The sequence below is a fragment of the Pseudophryne corroboree genome, chromosome 2 (genome assembly GCF_028390025.1).
Source record: "Pseudophryne corroboree isolate aPseCor3 chromosome 2, aPseCor3.hap2, whole genome shotgun sequence".
Classification (NCBI taxonomy): Eukaryota; Metazoa; Chordata; class Amphibia; order Anura; family Myobatrachidae; genus Pseudophryne; species Pseudophryne corroboree.
Window position 1 is genome coordinate 510414861 of NC_086445.1, and position 19415 is coordinate 510434275.

At 44.7% G+C, this 19415-nt stretch overlaps 1 protein-coding gene across 2 annotated transcripts in view; it reads right to left on the minus strand.

The window, feature by feature from the left end:
- The window catches only part of CLTC (clathrin heavy chain), a 161536-nt gene that overhangs the window by 20543 nt on the left and 121578 nt on the right, over positions 1-19415 (minus strand). For both annotated transcript variants that reach the window (XM_063954051.1, XM_063954050.1), the window contains exons 17-28: positions 15028-15262; positions 14066-14188; positions 13807-13952; positions 7677-7860; positions 7405-7597; positions 6840-6997; positions 2964-3128; positions 2396-2503; positions 2133-2300; positions 1866-2015; positions 893-1024; positions 530-640 (exon numbers count right to left, since the gene is read on the minus strand). In XM_063954051.1, coding sequence (XP_063810121.1) covers positions 530-640; positions 893-1024; positions 1866-2015; positions 2133-2300; positions 2396-2503; positions 2964-3128; positions 6840-6997; positions 7405-7597; positions 7677-7860; positions 13807-13952; positions 14066-14188; positions 15028-15262 — 1873 coding nt within the window. The remainder of the gene's footprint in view (positions 1-529; positions 641-892; positions 1025-1865; positions 2016-2132; positions 2301-2395; positions 2504-2963; positions 3129-6839; positions 6998-7404; positions 7598-7676; positions 7861-13806; positions 13953-14065; positions 14189-15027; positions 15263-19415) is intronic.

The window sequence follows — 19415 nt, forward strand, 5'->3', positions numbered from 1 at the left end:
CTCCTGATATGCAGCTCTCCCTAACTCTGCAGAAAGTTCTGCTCAGACATGTAACTTCTCTCCTCTGTCTATCTGGGACAGAATCTGCTCACACTTTGCAAGACATGCAAGACATGTACTACAGTAATGCATAGTACCCATGCTATATGCCCACTCCCTACTCCCAACACTGCCTGCCCCTTACCCTATCCTTGACCCCAGCACTGTTCCAACTGCTTTCTGCACTTTACCCCTCCCTACCACCTGCACTGCCTGCCCTTAATCCCCCTCTACAACTTTACCCCAATTGCTGCTTGCCCTTAACCCCCTCCAACCCAACTGCTACCTGCCTCCAGCACTGCCCAAGCTGCCACTTGACCCCAGATCACTGTCCTAACCGCTGCCTGCACTCAACTCTTATAAAATGTGAGGAGGCACAGAAAATGTGGAGTAATAGCCCAATCTGATAAAGTGAAGGGTCCCTGGGACCTCACAATTGTTTCTGCTCAGCTTGATCACTGAAAGTACACATCGGTCCTAGCAGTCCTACCTGGTAGTCCTCCTCTGTAATGAAGAGGTTGTTCAGAGACTCGTTCACAGATTTGTTGTTATGGTTCTGAACTGAGCGAAGGTATGGTTTCACCAGAGGAAGCTGTTTCACCTTTGAATATAAAAACAGTAGCATCAAAATGAGGTAGAATAAAACCCCAGGGCTAACACAGAGGTAAAACATTGCCATTGCATTATTAGCCGGTACTTAATTTTTTTTTCCCATAGAAGATAACTATGATCAACTTGCTTAAAACATGCATATACATTATTTATTACAGATCTAATTCTGTGTATATTGTACAAGCCATCGAGAAAGTTCAGTTTAATATCTTCCTGTGCAATACAATGAAAGTAAAGTTACCTTGCTGAAGTAGTTGACAGCTCGTGTGTGGTCTAGTCTTGGGGATAGCACCATGAGGAGGTCATTCAGCAACAGTGGCTTGAATTCCAAGTAAAACTGTATTGCTCTGTAATACAGCTCCACATTGGCCACCTACAATAGAAGAATATAATATACAAGTAAGGGGCAATGATAGCATCCCCTGAATGTTAGCTTGTCCTTAATGTACTATAGGATGTAATTTAGATAAACAAAAGACAAAAAATGTATGTTTGTGACTCAAAAAGCCAGGACACAAAGACCAAGTTCTGCAGATACGGAGCTAAAGCCCACAGCACCTGGAGCTCTGTATATCACGTCGCAACCTATGCAATACCTTTACATTTTTATATTTAAGAGGCATCTCAAAGTCACATACAGCGCATGTGAAAAGAAAAAAAATGTTTTTTTTTTATATTTCTTGGCCCATTTCAGTCTGAAATTAAATACAAATATTTGGATCTTTATCAAATGCAAAAATCAACTTGCCAGTGTACTAGCAACCAGTCTTCAACATGAAGGTGGCTTTTAAAAATTTTCACCACAATGTAGGGCATGCTAGCTCCTTTTAGCCAAAATAATGGGTATCAAAGGATACTCTACCAGCTGGTGAAGGTTCAGCTGGAAGGGCCTAACGGTGGAAGTGGTTAGGAGAGCTTGCACATTTGTGGGTAGTGTTAATATGCACTATAAGATTCTATATTTAATTATCACATGTAATTTTATATAATTTAAAACCTGCCATAGCCCTAACCTTACTCACTGTTCAGCAGAGATATAAGCAGCCATCATTCTCTATCTTGAATACATTAACGTTAAGAGAGCAACAAAGCGGTCTGCAAATTGAAGTTCCCCAGAGTTTGGCCTGTACATATAACATTAAACCTTACTGGCTGAAGAGTTATCTGTGGATAAGTAAGACGCTAAGGCTAATAAAATGTAAAATAATCATTACCTTTGTTATGATATCTTTAAATTGTCCTTCCTTCCATGCATCTGTAGGGTGGCTCATCATTGTGAGAATGGCATTATCATATTCTTCATACTTATCATACAAAAACACGAGTTCTGCCCACAAGTGAGCTTGTTCTGCTGCCCTCAGCACCTGAATAAATAGAATACACATTTATTTATTGTCTCTATAATGGATCCCTATCAATCACCATGTTATATACCATATACATTTTATCTATCACTAGATCTACAAGAGGGTATACATCACCTTGGGAATGTTGACTCTGGACCAGAACAGCTCCAAGTGCTCCCTCATTTTCTGTGGCTTGAATTTAGAATACAGAATGGCCAACTCTGTGAACATGCCCATGTGTGCCCGCTCCAGACCTAGAGCCGCTTCCAGCATGGTGATGAGCTCTTCAAAATAACCACGATCCTAGAAGTAAACAGACCATTATTTTGCATTCAACCAATAAACGAACCACCCTCCCCCAAAAAATCATAAAGGTCAGGCATCATATCGTCACTTACCTGATAATAGTTTATAAGCTCCTCCAATTCGTCAGCATGTACCACAATGTGAAGGCCACACATCTGAGCGAGGCGAAACTCTTTACCATCAACGCATGCAAAACACACCTTGCAAAAATAAACATTAGTTAGCACATTTCAGAATTTCTGTACAGAGATAGGGACTAAACGGGGTATGCAATTAGCTAAAATAAACTTGGAGCTATTGATTTCGTCCCCCTGGCTACCCAATTGAGGCCGTTTTCACCCGTTTTTAGTATAAATTTCACCTTTTTCTTTTGTGAAAAGGCATTGTCAAAAAACACCTTAAAATTGATGAAAACTGGCCATGTTTTCGCCTGCACAGGTGAGAAAACATGTGGATTCGCAAATCCACGTTTTTCGCGCCTGAATTTTTATCTAGCTGAAAAAACGTCCCTGCTATTGAATAGGGTGCCCTAAAATTAGAAAGAATTTCCATTCGCCTTAAAATTAGAAAGAAAAAGCCCAATTTTTTCTTCTAGGCAAAAAAAAAAAAACTCAGACCTAATGGCATATCCCCTAAGTATAAAAATCCAATTCTTGTCACCTCCTTCCACGTGCGAGTGCTGTTCGCTTTTCGTGCACCATCGACTGCAGCCTGATACTCCCCCAGGTGAACCAGTGTTGATGCCAATCGGCCAAAATTTGAAACATTGTTGTAGAGAAGCTTAGCAGCATCATACATTTTTTCATCATAGCAGCGATCACCAACCTAATAAAAAGTAAATAAGTTAACAAAGTCCTCATATATTTTTAAGCAATGCACAAAGCAACTGAAGTGTGCAAAGCGATATAAAAAGAATGCAAGGAGTTGATCAAAACTGATATTTGGCATAAGCATATGGTTTGAAGATATAAGTTGGCCGTACCATCTGAGATCAGACAACTGAAAGATCTAAACAGATTGTACAAATTTATACAAGAGACCAATTAACCCATCAGTGTGCTTTAAGACTGCGGGAGAAAACCAAAATACCTGAAACAAGACCACACAAACAGAGAAAATATACAAACTCCACATACGTAATACCCTACAACACCACACAGATAGGGAATCAAACCTTTGACCCCAGAGTTGCAAGACAACCGTGCTAATCTCAGTGCCACCATGTGGTTTACGTCACAGATACATTTTTTCTTCTTCACCATTTTGCCACTGACTAGGTGTGACTGATCTGGCTAGTAATCCTGCTGTGTCTAACTAGTAGTAAGACTGGACCAGTAGGCATTACACAGCACTACCAGTATAAATAGGCCTGTAACGCTAGACAATAGCTTGCAGTGAGATAAAGCTAGATATTATGATATACAATCACTCCAGTCTGGGTAAAAACTGCTATTTTTGTCAGAAGTCTTTATTGTGGTACAACCTGTCTTTTAATGTTACTGGTATATTAAATCTAATAAGCTACTCGGACTACTTTGTTATTTCACAAGTCCATTTATTACCCACTGAAGGAAAGCAGACAATGGGGTATATGATCAATTCACGGCGAATTGCGGCAAATTATCGCCGTTTTTTAATTCGACACAATTCGACAGGTGAATTCCGGCAGGTGGCTGCCGGAATTCACCATATTCAATGAAAAACGGATTCGACATTCCCGCGGGCGAAAAACGGACGATTTGCCGGATTTTGCAGCGAATTAAAAAAACGGGTAAAAACCCGGAAAAAAATGGCGTGGGGTCCCCCCTCCAAAGCATAACCAGCTTTGGGCTCTTCGAGCTGGTCCTGGTTCTAAAAATGCGGGGACAAAATTGACATGGGATCCCCCGTATTTTTAAAACCAGCACCGGGCTCTGCGCCAGATGCTGGTGCAAAAAATACGGGGGACAAAAAGAGTAGGGGTCCCCCCGTATTTTATACACCAGCATCGGGCTCCACTAGCTGGACAGATAATGCCACAGCCGGGGGTCACTCTTATACAGCGCCCTGCGGCCGTGGCATTAAATATCCAACTAGTCACCTCTGGCCGGGGTACCCTGGGGGAGTGGGGACCCCCTCAATCAAGGGGTCCCCCCCCCCAGCCACCCAAGGGCCAGGGGTGAAGCCCGAGGCAGTCCCCCCCATCCAAAGGCTTCAATCAAGGGGTCCCCCCCCCCCCCCCCCAGCCACCCAAGGGCCAGGGGTGAAGCCCGAGGCTGTCCCCCCCCCATCCAAGGGCTGCGGATGGGAGGCTGATAGCCGTGAGTAAAATGACAGAATATTGTTTTTTCCAGTAGTACTACAAGTCCCAGCAAGCCTCCCCCGCAAGCTGGTACTTGGAGAACCACAAGTACCAGCATGCGGGAGAAAAACGGGCCCGCTGGTACCTGTAGTACTACTGGAAAAAAAATACCCAAATAAAAACAGGACACACACACCGTGACAAGTACAACTTTATTACACACTGCCGACACACATACTTACCTATGTTGACACGCCGACTGCCACAGTCTCCGACGATCCGAGGGTACCTGTGAAAAAATTATACTCACCTTCCAGCGTCCAGAGATAAATCCACGTCCAGAGTATAATCCACGTACTTGTTAAAAAGAAAAAAAAAAAACGCATACCCAACCATGCCGGACTGAAAGGGGTCCCATATTGACACATGAGACCCCTCTCCCCGAATGTGCCGGGACCCCACGTGACTCCTGTCACTGAGGTCCCTTCAGCCAATCAGGAAGCGCTACTACGTGGCGCTCACCTGATTGGCTGTGCGCTGTCTGTGCTGTGACAGCGCATCGCACAGCTCTCTCCATTATTTCAATGGTGGGAACTTTGCCGTCAGCGGGGGGGTTACCCGCGGTCAGCCGCTGACCGGCGGGTGACCCCACCGCTAGCCGCAAAGTTCCCACCATTGAATATAATGGAGAGGCATTGCGATGCGCTGTCTGAGCTCAGACGTGCAGAGCCAATCAGCAGAGTGCAAGGACGTTGCACTCGCTGATTGGCTGAAGAGACCTTTCAGTGACAGCTGTCACGTAGAGGTCTCTGCATTCGGGGAAAGGGGTCTCATGTGTCAACATGGGACCCTTTTCAGTCCGCTGGCACGGGTTTTTGCGTTTTGTTATTTTGCCAAGTACCTGGATTATACTCTGGACGTGGATTTATCTCTGGACGCTGGAAGGTGAGTATAATTTTTTAACAGGTACCCTCGGATCGTCGGAGACTGTGGCAGTCGGCGTGTCAACATAGGTAAGTATGTGTGTGTCGGCAGTATGTAATAAAGTTGTACTTGTCACGGTGTGTGTGTCCTGTTTTTATTTGGGTATTTTTTTCCCAGTAGTACTACTACAGGTACCAGCGGGCCAGTTTTTCTCCCGCATGCTGGTACTTGTGGTTCTCCAAGTACCAGCTTGCGGGGGAGGCTTGCTGGGACTTGTAGTACTACTGGGAAAAACTATATTCTGACATTTTTCTCAAGGCTATCAGCCTCCCATCCGCAGCCCTTGGATTGGGGGGGGGGGGGGGGGGGGGGGGACGACAGCCACGGGCTTCACCCCTGGCCCTTGGGTGGCTGGGGGGGGGGGGACCCCTTGATTGAAGGGGTCCCCACTCCCCCAGGGTACCCCGGCCAGGGGTGACTAGTTGGATATTTAATGCCACGGCCGCAGGGCACTGTATAAAAGTGACCCCTGGCTGTGGCATTATCTGTCCAGCTAGTGGAGCCCGATGCTGGTGTAAAAAATACGGGGGACCCCTACTCTTTTTGTCCCCCGTATTTTTTGCACCAGCACCAGGCGCAGAGCCCGGTGCTGGTTTTAAAAATACGGGGGATCCCCTGTCAAATTTTTCCCCGCATTTTTAGAACCAGGACCAGCTCGAAGAGCCCGAGGCTGGTTATGCTTTGGAGGGGGGACCCCACGCCATTTTTTTCCCTTGATTTTACCGTTCCAGCTATTAAAAAAAAAAAAAAATATCTTTTTAAAAATATATAAATACTTGTACAACCAAAAAAGACAAACCAAGTACCTAATCCCTTCTAATATAAATAGATATGCTATTCCCAAAAAAAAAAAAAAAAAAACACTAAAAAAAACATGTTTTCAATTTTTTTTATTGGTCTCACCCTCCAAAGTGTGGCGGATTGAAAATGACGAATTTACTGTCTAAAAGCACTGTTGTCGAATTTCCAAACTTGAATTGAATACACTTTGGTCGAATTGCAGCACTTGTATCATTGCAGAAAAATCGAATTTGACAAAAGTCGAATTTCAAAAAGTCGAATTTTGAAAGTCCGTTTTTTTGACGGAAAGCACTGAATTGCATTGACGATTTTTTTTTTTTGGCGAAAAAATCCCAAAATTCGACAATTTCGGGAATTCGACCGCAATTGCATATACCCCAATGAGACAAATGAGTCTACTTGTAACCAGTCCTAACAATTCTCATGTACTGTTGGCAATGTGACAGAAGTGAGAGATCTTGGAAACTTACTTGTTGAATATGAGCATTGTTTGGTCCATTAATAAATTCCTCAAGTTCTGTGAGGCGGTTAGTTTTTGCAAGAGCGAAGATCAGCTCTGTTTCAACATAGGATTCCCTTGCCTTCTTCCGGGCCATCTGCAGGTATTTAACCAATTCTTCCCAATTTCCTATAGGAAATCACTGTGTCAGTCGAGCCTCTAAACATGTATAGCGCTTCCACTAATGAGGAACCCTTCAGTCCACCACCCTGTTAACCATTTAATACTACCACACTTGTTCCAGTCCATGGTTTACAGTGTGTTCTAAGTTGGCAGTAAATAGAGAGTACTAGACAAGTAACATATACACTAGCAATCTACAGATATAGAATACACAGTTCTTGTCTTAGTAAAAAAGTACTGTTATAAATGACAAAGCATATCTATGCTTCCCTCAAACATGTAAGAAATAATTAACTGATAACACATGCATTAATTATAATGTAATGGAGGGTGTTTAGTACTCGGTTATGAACCTAAGCAAATGGCAATATGCTTGACTACAATAAACACAGAAGCATTATGTGGTACTTTACCACTGGCATTGGCAGCCTGAACAACTTCCATAAAAGACGATGGGTCATCTGCTTTAATGTAGGAGTCAATTGCCTCTTTGACCATGCCTTTCTGAAGCTGAGCCTTGGCAAGTTGGCTCCAAACAGCTGGCTCATTGCAGCGCTCCGCAAACTCATAAGCACGGTCCAAATTGCCAATGTGTTCAATCAAAACCTGAAAGATGTGAAAGTAAATATTAATAAAAATGCAAAGCAAAGCATCATGATACGCTAATGAAAAAGCTGTGTCATACCTGTATGGCAGATGTGTTCACATCAAATTTCCTAAAAATGGCAAAGGCTTCCTCATATAGCTCATTACTGATGGCAATGTTTGCAATATCAGGGGCATCATAGTTATCTAAACGGTTGATGTATTCCATTACTCTGGTGCGATCAGCTTTAATAGCTGTCAAGATCAGCAGGTTCTGGAGGTTTCTGAGTAGGAAACAAGCTGGTTAAAACTGATAGAAGCTCATAATTTACAAAGAACCAATAAGTTGTTTGATGGTGACAATATACACCATAAAACAGTACTTTATACCAGCTAACTCACAGCTTACTAAACTGAAAAAAAAAATGTAAAGTATTTTTAAAGCTAAAAATAAAATAAATAAATGACTAAAACTATATCCAAAATTCTTCAGGCTATCTGGCCCAAGCGCTAGTGTCAGGATCCCAGCATCCAGTAGACCAATGCCGAAATTCGACAACCAGCATTTACCAACAAACGGAATCTTGACACCCGTCTGGTATTCCCATTCGGTTGGTGGGTCCATGCCACCAAGTGAGTGGGAATAGAACATGTGGCGAGCGCAGTGAGTTCACGAGGGGACTCACTACCGGGATGCCACTGTCAGCATAGTGACAGCCAGCATCCCGTATGGCGGGATAGGTCTGCATGTATACTTTCCATAGAATAAAAACACAGCAAATCAGATTTCCAGTCACATCTGCCACAATCAACTCCACATGAATAAAAGGATTCACTTCAGGAAAGCTCTAAAAACAATTAAGAAATGTGGTTCGATCTTCAATAGAAAGGTAACTTATTTTACATTAAATATATAACAGGTTGAGAAACAGAACCAGCAAATTATAGGAAAAAATATCTGAAATAAGCAAGACTGGTTAATATACAGCAATGAGAGGAAAGGAAACCACATAATAAGAAAAAGGAGTCCCTAGCTAAGATGCATAATACAGAAAATGAAACAAATTTATGGAATTCTAAAGGATCTTAAACAAAAAGGTCAGATTCAATTAGATCATCCAAAACAGATTTTACTGCCATTTAGCATTTGGGACACCTGTGGCAGCCTTACCTTCCCCTATAGTCTATGTGCTATTATGCAGCCACTGTATCATCAGTACAGTGTAGCTATATAAAACCATATAAAAAACGGTTAACCTGTAATAGGTATTTTTAAAAAGTTTCAGTTCAATAATTGTCAACCCAAATGATCTAGTGCAGTGGTTCTCAAACTCAGTCCTCAGGACCCCACACGGTTCACGTTTTCCATGTCACACAGCAGCTGCACTGTCTATCCCCAAGTGTCACATTTAAAAAATCTACAGGTGACATGCAAAACATGAACCGTGTGGGGTCCTGAGGACCAAGTTTGAGAACCTGTGATCTAGTGGGAATAAGTGTGAACCAGGCAGCATTATGTGAATAGCAATTGAAGCATAGCAGTGCTAAGAGTGCCGAGAGGTAAACAGATAGGGCAAGTGAGTAAGCCTCTGGGAGACCCAATACTGGGATGCTGTTTTGCTTTGGTCCCAAGATTAAGAACCATTGAGACAAACCAGGTAGACCTTCTTGTAACTCTGGCCAGATTTGAAAGGAATGACTGTGAAATAGGCAGTTGGATAGGAGATAGGAGAGCAGCACCACAGCCAGGTTGTGGAGAATCCTGCGTCCAAATGAAGAACCGTGAGAGGCAAATGTATCAGAGGCATTGAACCTAAGAAAAGTGTTGACATAAGACCACATGGTCGCCTTGCACAGTTGTTCTGCAGACGTACCACAGCGAACTGCCCACAAAAGGACCCACAGAGCAAGTAGAATGAGCAGACACTGTATCCAGCACAGGAAGGTCAGCCTGCGTGTGAGACTGTGAGATAGTCACATCTGGCCAGAGTCTGTTAGCTGGCCAGCCCCTCTTGTGGAATCCGTGGAGGCTAAAGAGGAAATCTTATCTCCTGACGGAGCTGGTACAATCTACGTAAATCCGAAGGGCACAGACCATGTCTAAGGAGGCCTCCACCGCCAAGAGGTCTGGAGATTGGAAGGCTGGTACCACTTCAGCAATTTGAGGTCCATTGATTACAGGGGTTCAAAAGGGGGCTCCTGAAGTGCCACTGACAACCCATAAAGCCAATGAAGGGACAAAGGGAGGTTGAACACAAAGAACACCCTGAAGAAAGATGCAAACATCAGGCAGTAGAGCAATTCTGTGCTGGAACCAGACTGACAGAGCAGAGATGTGCACTTTCAGAGGCCAGATGGAGTTCAAGATCCAATCCAGCTTGAAGAAAGGAACGGAATTGGGAAAGTCTAAAAACCAAAAAGGGTTATAGCATCTTGCAGCGCACCACTGGAAGTATGTATGGCACACACGGTAATAGATACTGGCTGAGGCCGGCTTCCGTGCTCTGAGCATGGTCTGAACCACAGAGCAAGAGAAACCTTTGGACCTTTAGAAGGGATGACTCAAGAGCCACACAGTCAAAGACAGACGGGCTAGGTCAGACTTGCTTGAATTTGTGAAGTATTCGAGGAAGGTGGGAGACTGGAGGGAAGAGGTACAGCAGACGGAAGGTCCACTTTACTGCTAGGGTGTCCACGAAGGCTGCTTCAATATCTCGTTATAGACCCGTACACGAGAACATTGTGGTTGTGTCGTGAGGCCATGAGGTCCATGTCCAGCACGCCCCAACTGTCCACCAGAAGCTGGAAGACCTCTGGGCGTAGAGCACTCTCATCAGTGCGCATGTCGTGACGGCTGAAGAATTCTGTTGCTCAGTTGAGGATAACTGGGATGAACACCGCAAAGATGGCCAGGAGCTGGCGTTCGACCTATCTGATAATGTGAGCCACTTTCTGCATTGCCAACAGACTGCGAGAGCCTCCCTGATGATTGAGGTAGGCTACCCACAGTGGTTGGTGGTGGACAGACTGGACCTGGACCGGTCTCCCTTGAAGAATAGTCTGTGCCTAAGTGTGCGCTCTGTTGGATTGGCAAGCAACTCTTGGTGGTAGTCCAATTTATCTGAAAGGAGTGTTGGCCGGTCACCACCCCATTCATGGAGAATGGCATCCGTGGCAAGGAGTACCCAATCCTGGATCCAGAAGAGTCGACCCTTGTCCAAGTGAGACATCTGTAGCCACTAGCACAGGGACAGTAGAACCTCCAGAGAGAGGACTATCGTCTGGGACCTGATCAGATGCGACTGTCCATTCTGTCTGGACAGGATCAGGTGTTGCAGGGGTCTGGAGTGGAACTGGGCATACTCCGCGATGTTGAAGGTGGAGACCATGGACTCCAAGACTTGCATTGCTAAGTGGACCAACACTCTGTGGCTTTGATGTAATTTGCACACTCGTTGTAGTGCGGAAATCTTGACTGCTAGTAGAAAATTTCTCTGTATCTGAGAATCCAGGAGAGCCCCCAGATGTAACATCCTTTGCAAAGGAATCAGGGATGACTTTTTCCAGTTGATTAGCCAGTGTGTTTGCAGGAAGGCAATGGTCAGCTGAAGATGGCAGTGAAGGGCCTCCGGACAGTGTGCCAGAATCAGCAGGTCATCCAGGTATGGGAGTGTTCTGAACCCCTGACAATGAAGCTATGAAGCTGGTCCGCCATCACTGCCATGATTTTGGTAAATACCCTAGAAAGACCAAAGAGCAGTGCCTGAAATTGTAAATGTTGCTGGAGGACAGCAACCCCTAGAAACAGCTAATGAGAGGACACTATAGGCACATGTAGGTAAGCGTCCTGAATGCCCAAAGACACCATAAAGTCCCCAGGGCTCCATAGCTAGGACAACACAGCTGAGGGTTTCCATACAAAATCTAGACACTCTGATAAACCTGATCAGGGATTTGAGATTGAGGATTGGCCGATGAGACCCATTGGGTTTCTGAACCAAGAAAAGGGTAGAATAAAAATCCATCCCTCACTGTGACGAAAGGATAGGGATTACTACCTCCATGTGCAGTAGGGACTGAATGGGTTTGCTCGGGTCTGATGGATATAACAAACACTGGGGGTGGGAGAGGGAGCTGGAAGAAGCTGGATGTCTGGTAGCCCAGGCTTGGAGGCCTTCGTGTAAGCCAGGCCTGGCCAACCTGTGGCTCTCCAGAAGTTGTGAAACTACAAATCCCAGCATGCCCTGCCACAGTTTGAGCATTCCCTAGTAGCAAAACTGTGGCAAGGCATGATGGAACTTGTAGTTTTACAACAGATGGAGAGCCACAGGTTGGCCAGGTCTCGTGTAAGCAGACTGACGAGGGAAGAACTGTCCTTTAGCTTTGCCCTGGGGTGAAATGATCGAAAGGAAGATGTACGAGTGCTCGGGGTAGATGCTGAGGGTGGGACAGTAGTTTCAGAGGCTGCAGAGTAGCCACAATGTTGTCCAATTCTGCGCCAAACAGGATCTCCCCAGTGTGAGACAGTGGGCCTTCTTAGAGTCCATGTCAGCTTTCCATGAGTGTAGCCAGATTATGTGGTGGGCTACCACTAAGGTAGCAGATACCTTGGAAGCCAGGAGACCAGTATCCAAAGCAGCGTCACCTAAGTAGGAGGGTGCTTCTCTGATATGCGAGATGTGGGACAGCTGGCCCCAGGTAACATCAGAGGGAAGACTTTCCTCGAGGGCCTCTGCCCAGATCTCAATGGCTTTAGCCACCCAGGCAGCCTCCATAGCCGGTCGAATAATAGCCCCTGTAATTACTCTTTTTAAACTAGGACATGGTACTCACCAAGGCTGCCCTTTCTCCCATTCACTATTCAATCGGCTATTAAGCCCGACATGTCTCATCCATAAGGATCCTGGTATCTAGGGCTTTTGGGTTGGCCACATTGTTGACACAATAGCTATCTATGCAGATGATATGCTCCTGGCTGATTATTGCAAATCCCTGGGGCATTTTGTGCAGGTTATTAAGGATTTATTTTTTCCTCTGGACCACTGAATAATTGGCCAGAATCTAATATATTCTGTCCTTTCTTCTTTGATACAGGGGGAGAAAGGGCCTTGGATAGCACTTCCTACTCTCTGTAGATCCAAATTTTCTGGTGGCCTTACTACATCAAGTCTCGCCGGTTTGGTGCTATGCACAAGACTTGTTGGGGGGAGGGGGATTTGTGGTGTATGGGCCCTGATGTTCTGCTATGGATTATTGTTCGTTTTTCTGAGCTTAGCATGATCAGTGAAGAATTTTTGGCTTTTTTTATTGTGTCTGTACAGTTGGTCACCTGTTTCACAACTGTGTATTTCATTCCTTTGAACACCTGCAATCGGAGTTTCTCATACAACCATTTATAGATAACTCCAGCTCAGTCATGCTCTGCGTGCCTAGTTTGGAAGTTACTCTATTTTGGTATCCCCTTCCCTTCTTAAACTCATACTTCTTAAAAACTACCCTCTAGGAAAACTATTTTCTATCACTATAGTGACCATACATACTGAGATTTTAGCCCATATTGATGTTACCACTCCCACTATTTGATTTTTGGCATTTGATGTGCAACTGTAGTTCGATCAGATGTACAATCTACTCTTCTAGAACTGCCACCAGCAGAGGTCAAACTGTTTATTTGGCCAAGATTGAGGTTTTTTTTTTTTTTATGTTTCCATTATGCCACTATTTTCGTGTTCCCTTTTCATTCTATTATTTTATATTCATGCTTCCAACATACTGAGATTTTGTTTTTCTGCTCTGTGAAATGGTCTGGCGCATACTCAATTCTCTGCCCGGTTTTCGCCAACATTGTTTTTGCATGCTTTATGTCAGCAACTATACAAGTAACAGTTTAGTGTTTTTCCATTTATGAGAGATAGATAGATAGATAGATAGATCTATCTATCTATCTAAAACTGTGCCAGTTTAATAATACACACTACTCATCACATCTTCTTAAACTTTTGGCAGCTTCCGCAGCTATAGCTCGATCTTAAACACATGATATTTCCTCATTAATATAATCATGGTTTCAATCCACTCTGATTTTCTTTTGAAATTACTATTGAAAAATGTTAAGTACACTGAAAATATTGCAATAAAAATTATAGTTTGTACTGAACAGCAAAGAAATTTCTCACCGGCCATTTGTTTGTTATGACAGCTTACTCAAAATGTGGCACAATAGGATATACCTGTGTTCACTGAAGACAGAGTTGTCCAAGACAATCTTCTCTAAGAGCTCAATGAGCTCATTCGGAAGGTCTGCTGTCATGAAGGCTTTCACAGTGACAGACACCTCCTCTGGGTCTTGGGTTTCAGAAAGAGCTGTTTGGACAACCTGACAAGAAAAGAAATAGTACATTCCTTCATTTGGGAAAGTCACGATTAACAGTGCAAAGTACAAACTTTTGTTGCCTTCTCCATAAAAGGTAATATTGAGCAGAGCATAACCTGATCAATCAGTGGCCTTCTGTATGGGTTGCTTTCTAACAATACACTGGCCCACAATTCTGGATCTTTACGGCGTACCAAATACCTCGATAGGCTTTTGAAAAGCGAGTTTTCATTGCAAACCTGAAGAGAGAGAAAATATATATATAGATTTAAATTTCAGAATAATTACGCAAATACTGAAAAAAACAAATATTTTTTTTTTTTACCATTGCATCAAGTACACATACTATACATAGGGGTATATTCAATAACAGTCAGATCCATTCCAACATGCTGTTGTCGGAATGGATCCAACAAGCCCTATTCAATGAACAGCCGCTGCTGTCAGCGGCTGCGCTGACAGTAGCGGCCAGGAGTGCAGATGGTGGCGGGGGTAAGCTGGGCCGCGGGGTTAAGCAGAGATCGGAGGCCGGTGGGGAAAGCTGGCTGTGGGGGAGGGGGAAATGTCTGCGCCTACCCCCGCCGCCATGTCCTCCCCGCAGCCAGCTCCGTCCGCCGGCTGCCGATCTCTGCTACCCCCGCGGCCCGCAGCACCGCTTGTCTCCTCACCTCAATCTGACTTGTTTTCAAGTCGGATTGAGTTTGTCGGAAAGGGGGCCCAAAACCTGTCGGATTTGGCCCCATTTCCGACAGAATCACGTGGATCGGCGGCTATTCCGCCAATCCACGTGTTTTACGACAAGTCGGGAATTCCCGACTTGTCGGAAAAAATCAGCCCCTATTGTATAGGTCGGAACCCCTTCCGACCTATTTCTGTCGGAAGCTGCAGTCTTTCCGACAAGACGGCAGCTTCCGACAGTTATTGAATACAGCCCATAGGCTTAGGTATTAAATAGATCTATAAATGCCATCATTCTTGATCCATGTAACACTTCAGAAAAAAGATTATGAGATTTATTTGAACTCAAAATATAGAAATGCATAAGCATATACACAGAGCTCAGGTTTTAGAGACCTACACTGATTAGTTCCAGGTCACACTGTCCACGCTCATATGCCACACATGCCAGATGGGGATCTCTCTTTTCACAATACTTTCCAACAACACGACTGTCATAGTATGGGTTCTCACGAAGGAATCTTTCTGGATTATTATTGCTGTCGATATAAATCTTAGCCAAAGCATTGTGAGTGGCTGGCTCCTCACAGCCCTCATGGATCCTGGATTCCAACCACGGCAGAAGCAATTTTAACCTATAGTTGCAATAAAAGGAATAAAATGACCATTCGATATTGCAAGACTGCTTTGTGTAATGGAGTAATATGTCCAACAAAGTGTGCACTACAAAGACATTACAATATTTCAATTACTGTTTTGGTTTACTTAACATAGGTTTTATAAGAGTTCATCCAAAATGTATCAAAACTGGTGAACTTAAACTCTTCCAGTTTCCATATATAGTTGCTCTAGGCATGAGTTGGGCTTTGGGGCTTTTTTTGATTCAACCTGCTACAGAAGCTTGAAACCGGCACTAATTTACACATCTTCAGTTGCATTTGATCACCACTTACCCGTGATTACATACCTACAACCGCCTAATGACACAGTCATCCAATATGTCTGCATATAAATTCTGCAGCAGTTAGACGCAAGGGGAAGTAGTGGTAAATGTAAATTTACCGAATTCTACTAAGCTTCACAATGGACTTCAACAGAGAACAGTAGTGACGCAGACAATCCAGCCATGAGCATGAGTGAGGGAACACAGTGTCCCCCAGCCAGATTCAGAGAGAAGGATTGAATATTAAAGGGTCACCACAGTCCTAGTAAAATGCGCCGACAACCAGTCTGGTGCCAGTTGCCCCAAACTAGAACAAGCCTAAGTGAGGAGAGAACGGCTCCAACTCACAATTGGCTGGTTAGGAGTAGGCCAACCATCTGTCTATGCATTGTAAAGAACAAGTAGAGAATCTGTGCTACGGATGGAGTAAGGTTCGCCCAAGTAGATCCGCAGGGCTCGGACTATGTTTAAACAGAGCCAGAACACCCCAGGAAGTCGCAGATAGATGAAATACAGGAAATACAATTTCCCATTTCAAGTGGAAAACCATATAGAGTACCGCCCTAACGTCATGTAAGATGAGAATGGCCTACAAGACAAAACATCCAATTCTGAAACAAACCCAGCCAAGGGCCATAAGGAAGACCAGCTTCCAAGTAACAAACTTAAAGGCCTCCAAATTCCAAAGGCACAAAAGGAAGACTGCTTTAGAACAGACGATCAGGTTAAGATTCCACAGAGCTACTGGCAGCCAAAATGATTGTTGGACCAACAACTCGGCTTGTAAAAAGGTCAGAATTTCCAGGAGAAGGGCCAGATGTCCATCGAAATAAAAAGGGACAGAAATGAATGCTGCACTTTAAAAACAACAAAGGCGTACACCGGCCTCTTAACCACCCTGAAGGAAGGCCAATAAACTAGGAAAGTAAATCTTGGAAGTATGTAAACTACGCTACTCACACCATAAGCTGTAGCTCCTCAAAACCCTGTGGCAAGTGTAGGATGAAACCGGTTTCTAGGACAGAAACACAGTACAGACCACCAAAGAAGAACCCTTAGTCTTCCAGAGACTGGCCTCAAAAACCAGGCTGGTAAAGCAAACTGTGAAAGGTCTTTCTGCAGAAGCAGTCCCTAAAGCAGCAGAACTGACCGTAGTTGAAGACGCCACCCGGGACCTACCGACAGTTTGAGAACGCTGGCAAACCAGGGCCTGCACTACCAGTCCGGGGCCACTAGGATCACCAGTACCCGTTGAGCATTGACCCGCTCGAGAACAAAGGTAACATCAGAACTGGGGGCAAAGAGATATGCCAGATGGAAGTTCCATGGAACAGTTATGGCATGGTTGTTCCGAGAGGCCATCAGGTCTATCTGCAGTAGACCCCACCTTCTCACCACTGCGTTGAATACCTGTGGGTGTAGACACCACTCCCCTGGATGCATATCTTGACGACTGAGGTAGTTTGCTTCCCAATTTTCCACTCCTGGAATGAAGACTGCCGACAGGATTATGTTGTGCTTTTCTGACCAAGACAGAATCTTTGTGGCCTCCTTTAAAGCCATGATGCTTCTTGTTCCTCCCTGACAGTTTATGTATGCTGTTGCCGTCACATTATCCAACTGCACTCTCACATGCTGAGCCCTTACTAGGTCCTCAGCCAGAAGAAGTGCATTGTAAATAGCTCTTCGTTCCAGAACATTTATTGGAAGACTGCTCTCCTGCGGTGACCATCTCCCCTGAAACTGATGGTTGTCCAGCACTGCTCCCCATCCTTTGAGACTGGCATCTGTTGTCAAAATCTTCCAATCCCAGATTCCAAACCTCTTTCCCACTTCTAGATTACCGTCGACCGAACACCAAATTAAGAAGGTCCTGGCTTTGGGCGGCAAGCAAATCCGTCGGTGAAGGAGTAAATGCATACCTGCCCCCTGAGCAATCAGATTCAGCTGAAAGGCTCTGTAATGTAGTTTGCCGTATTGGATTTCTTCGAAGGATGCTACCATTTTTCCTAGCAGCCGTACACAAAGATGCAGAGAGACCGTCTGGTTCTTTAGAACCTGATGTACCATTTCCTTGATGTCTCGAATCTTGTCCTCTGGGAGAAACACTTTCAGTTGTATTGGGTCCAAGACAAGCCCCAGGAATTGAATCCTCTTCGTTGGTTGCAAATTGGATTTTTTTGAAACTCACGATCCAGCTGTGCCGAATCGGAAACTGATGAGTGGTCTGAGCATCCCAGATCAACCGGTCCTGAGAGGGAGCCTTACGTAACAAGGTCGTCCAGATACGGTATTATCGTTACCCCTAACAATCTCAGTTTCGCTACCATGACTGCCATGATCTTTATGAAGACTCTCGGGGCTGATGATAGGCCAAACGGTAGAGCACTGAACTGGTAATGAGACTAGCCCACTGCAAACCGTAAATAGGCTTGGTGCGGGGTCCAAATTGGGACATGGAGGTAGACGTCCTTTATGTCCATGGACACCATGAACTCCCGTTACTCCAGTCCCGCAATAACTGATTGGATTTATTCTATCTTCAATCTGTAAACAGTCAGGAACTGACTTAACACCTTTAAATTGAGGATCGGCCCGACAGACCCATCCGGTTTGGCATTACAAAAACATTTGAATAAAAATAAGATTTTAAACCTACCGGTAAATCTTTTTCTCCTAGTCCGTAGAGGATGCTGGGGACTCCGTAAGGACCATGTGGTATAGACGGGCTCCGCAGGAGACATGGGCACTATAAAGAACTTTAGAATGGATGTGCACTGGCTCCTCCCTCTATGCCCCTCCTCCAGACCTCAGTTAGAAAAACTGTGCCCAAAGGAGACGGACAGTACGAGGAAAGGATTTTGGTAACCTAAGGGCAAGATTCATACCAGCCCACACCATCCACACCGTATAACCTGGAATATACGCAACCATTTAACAGTATGAACAAACAGTATCAGTCAGCGACTGAACTTAACTGTAACATAACCCTTATGTAAGCAAGAACTATAAACAAGTCACGCAGAAATATGTCCGCACTGGGACAGGCGCCCAGCATCCTCTACGGACTAGGAGAAAAAGATTTACCGGTAGGTTTAAAATCTTATTTTCTCTTACGTCCTAGAGGATGCTGGGGACTCCGTAAGGACCATGGGGATTATACCAAAGCTCCAAACCAAGCGGGAGAGTGCAAATGACTCTGCAGCACCGATTGAGCAAACATGAGGTCCTCATCAGCCAGGGTATCAAACTTGTAGAATTTAGCAAAAGTGTTTGAACCCGACCAAGTAGCTGCTCGGCAAAGCTGTAAAGCCGAGACGCCTCGGGCAGCCGCCCAAGAAGAGCCCACCTTCCTAGTGGAATGGGCCTTTACCGAATTTGGTACCGGCAATCCAGCCGTAGAATGAGCCTGCTGAATAGTCTTGCAGATCCAGCGAGCAATAGTCTGCTTAGAAGCAGGAGCGCCAACCTTGTTGGCTGCATACAGGACAAACAGAGCTTCTGTTTTCCTAATTTGAGCCGTCCTGGCTACGTAAATTTTTAAGGCCCTGACTACATCAAGGGATTTGGAATCCTCCAAATCTCCCGTAGCCACAGGCACCACAATAGGTTGGTTCATATGAAACGATGACACCACCTTAGGCAAAAATTGAGGACGAGTCCTCAACTCTGCTCTATCCACATGGAAAATGAGATAGGGGCTCTTATGAGACAAGGCCGCCAATTCGGACACCCGCCTTGCAGATGCCAAGGCCAACAACATGAACACCTTCCAAGTGAGAAATTTTAACTCAACAGTTTGAAGAGGTTCAAACCAGCGAGATTTTAGGAATTGTAACACCACG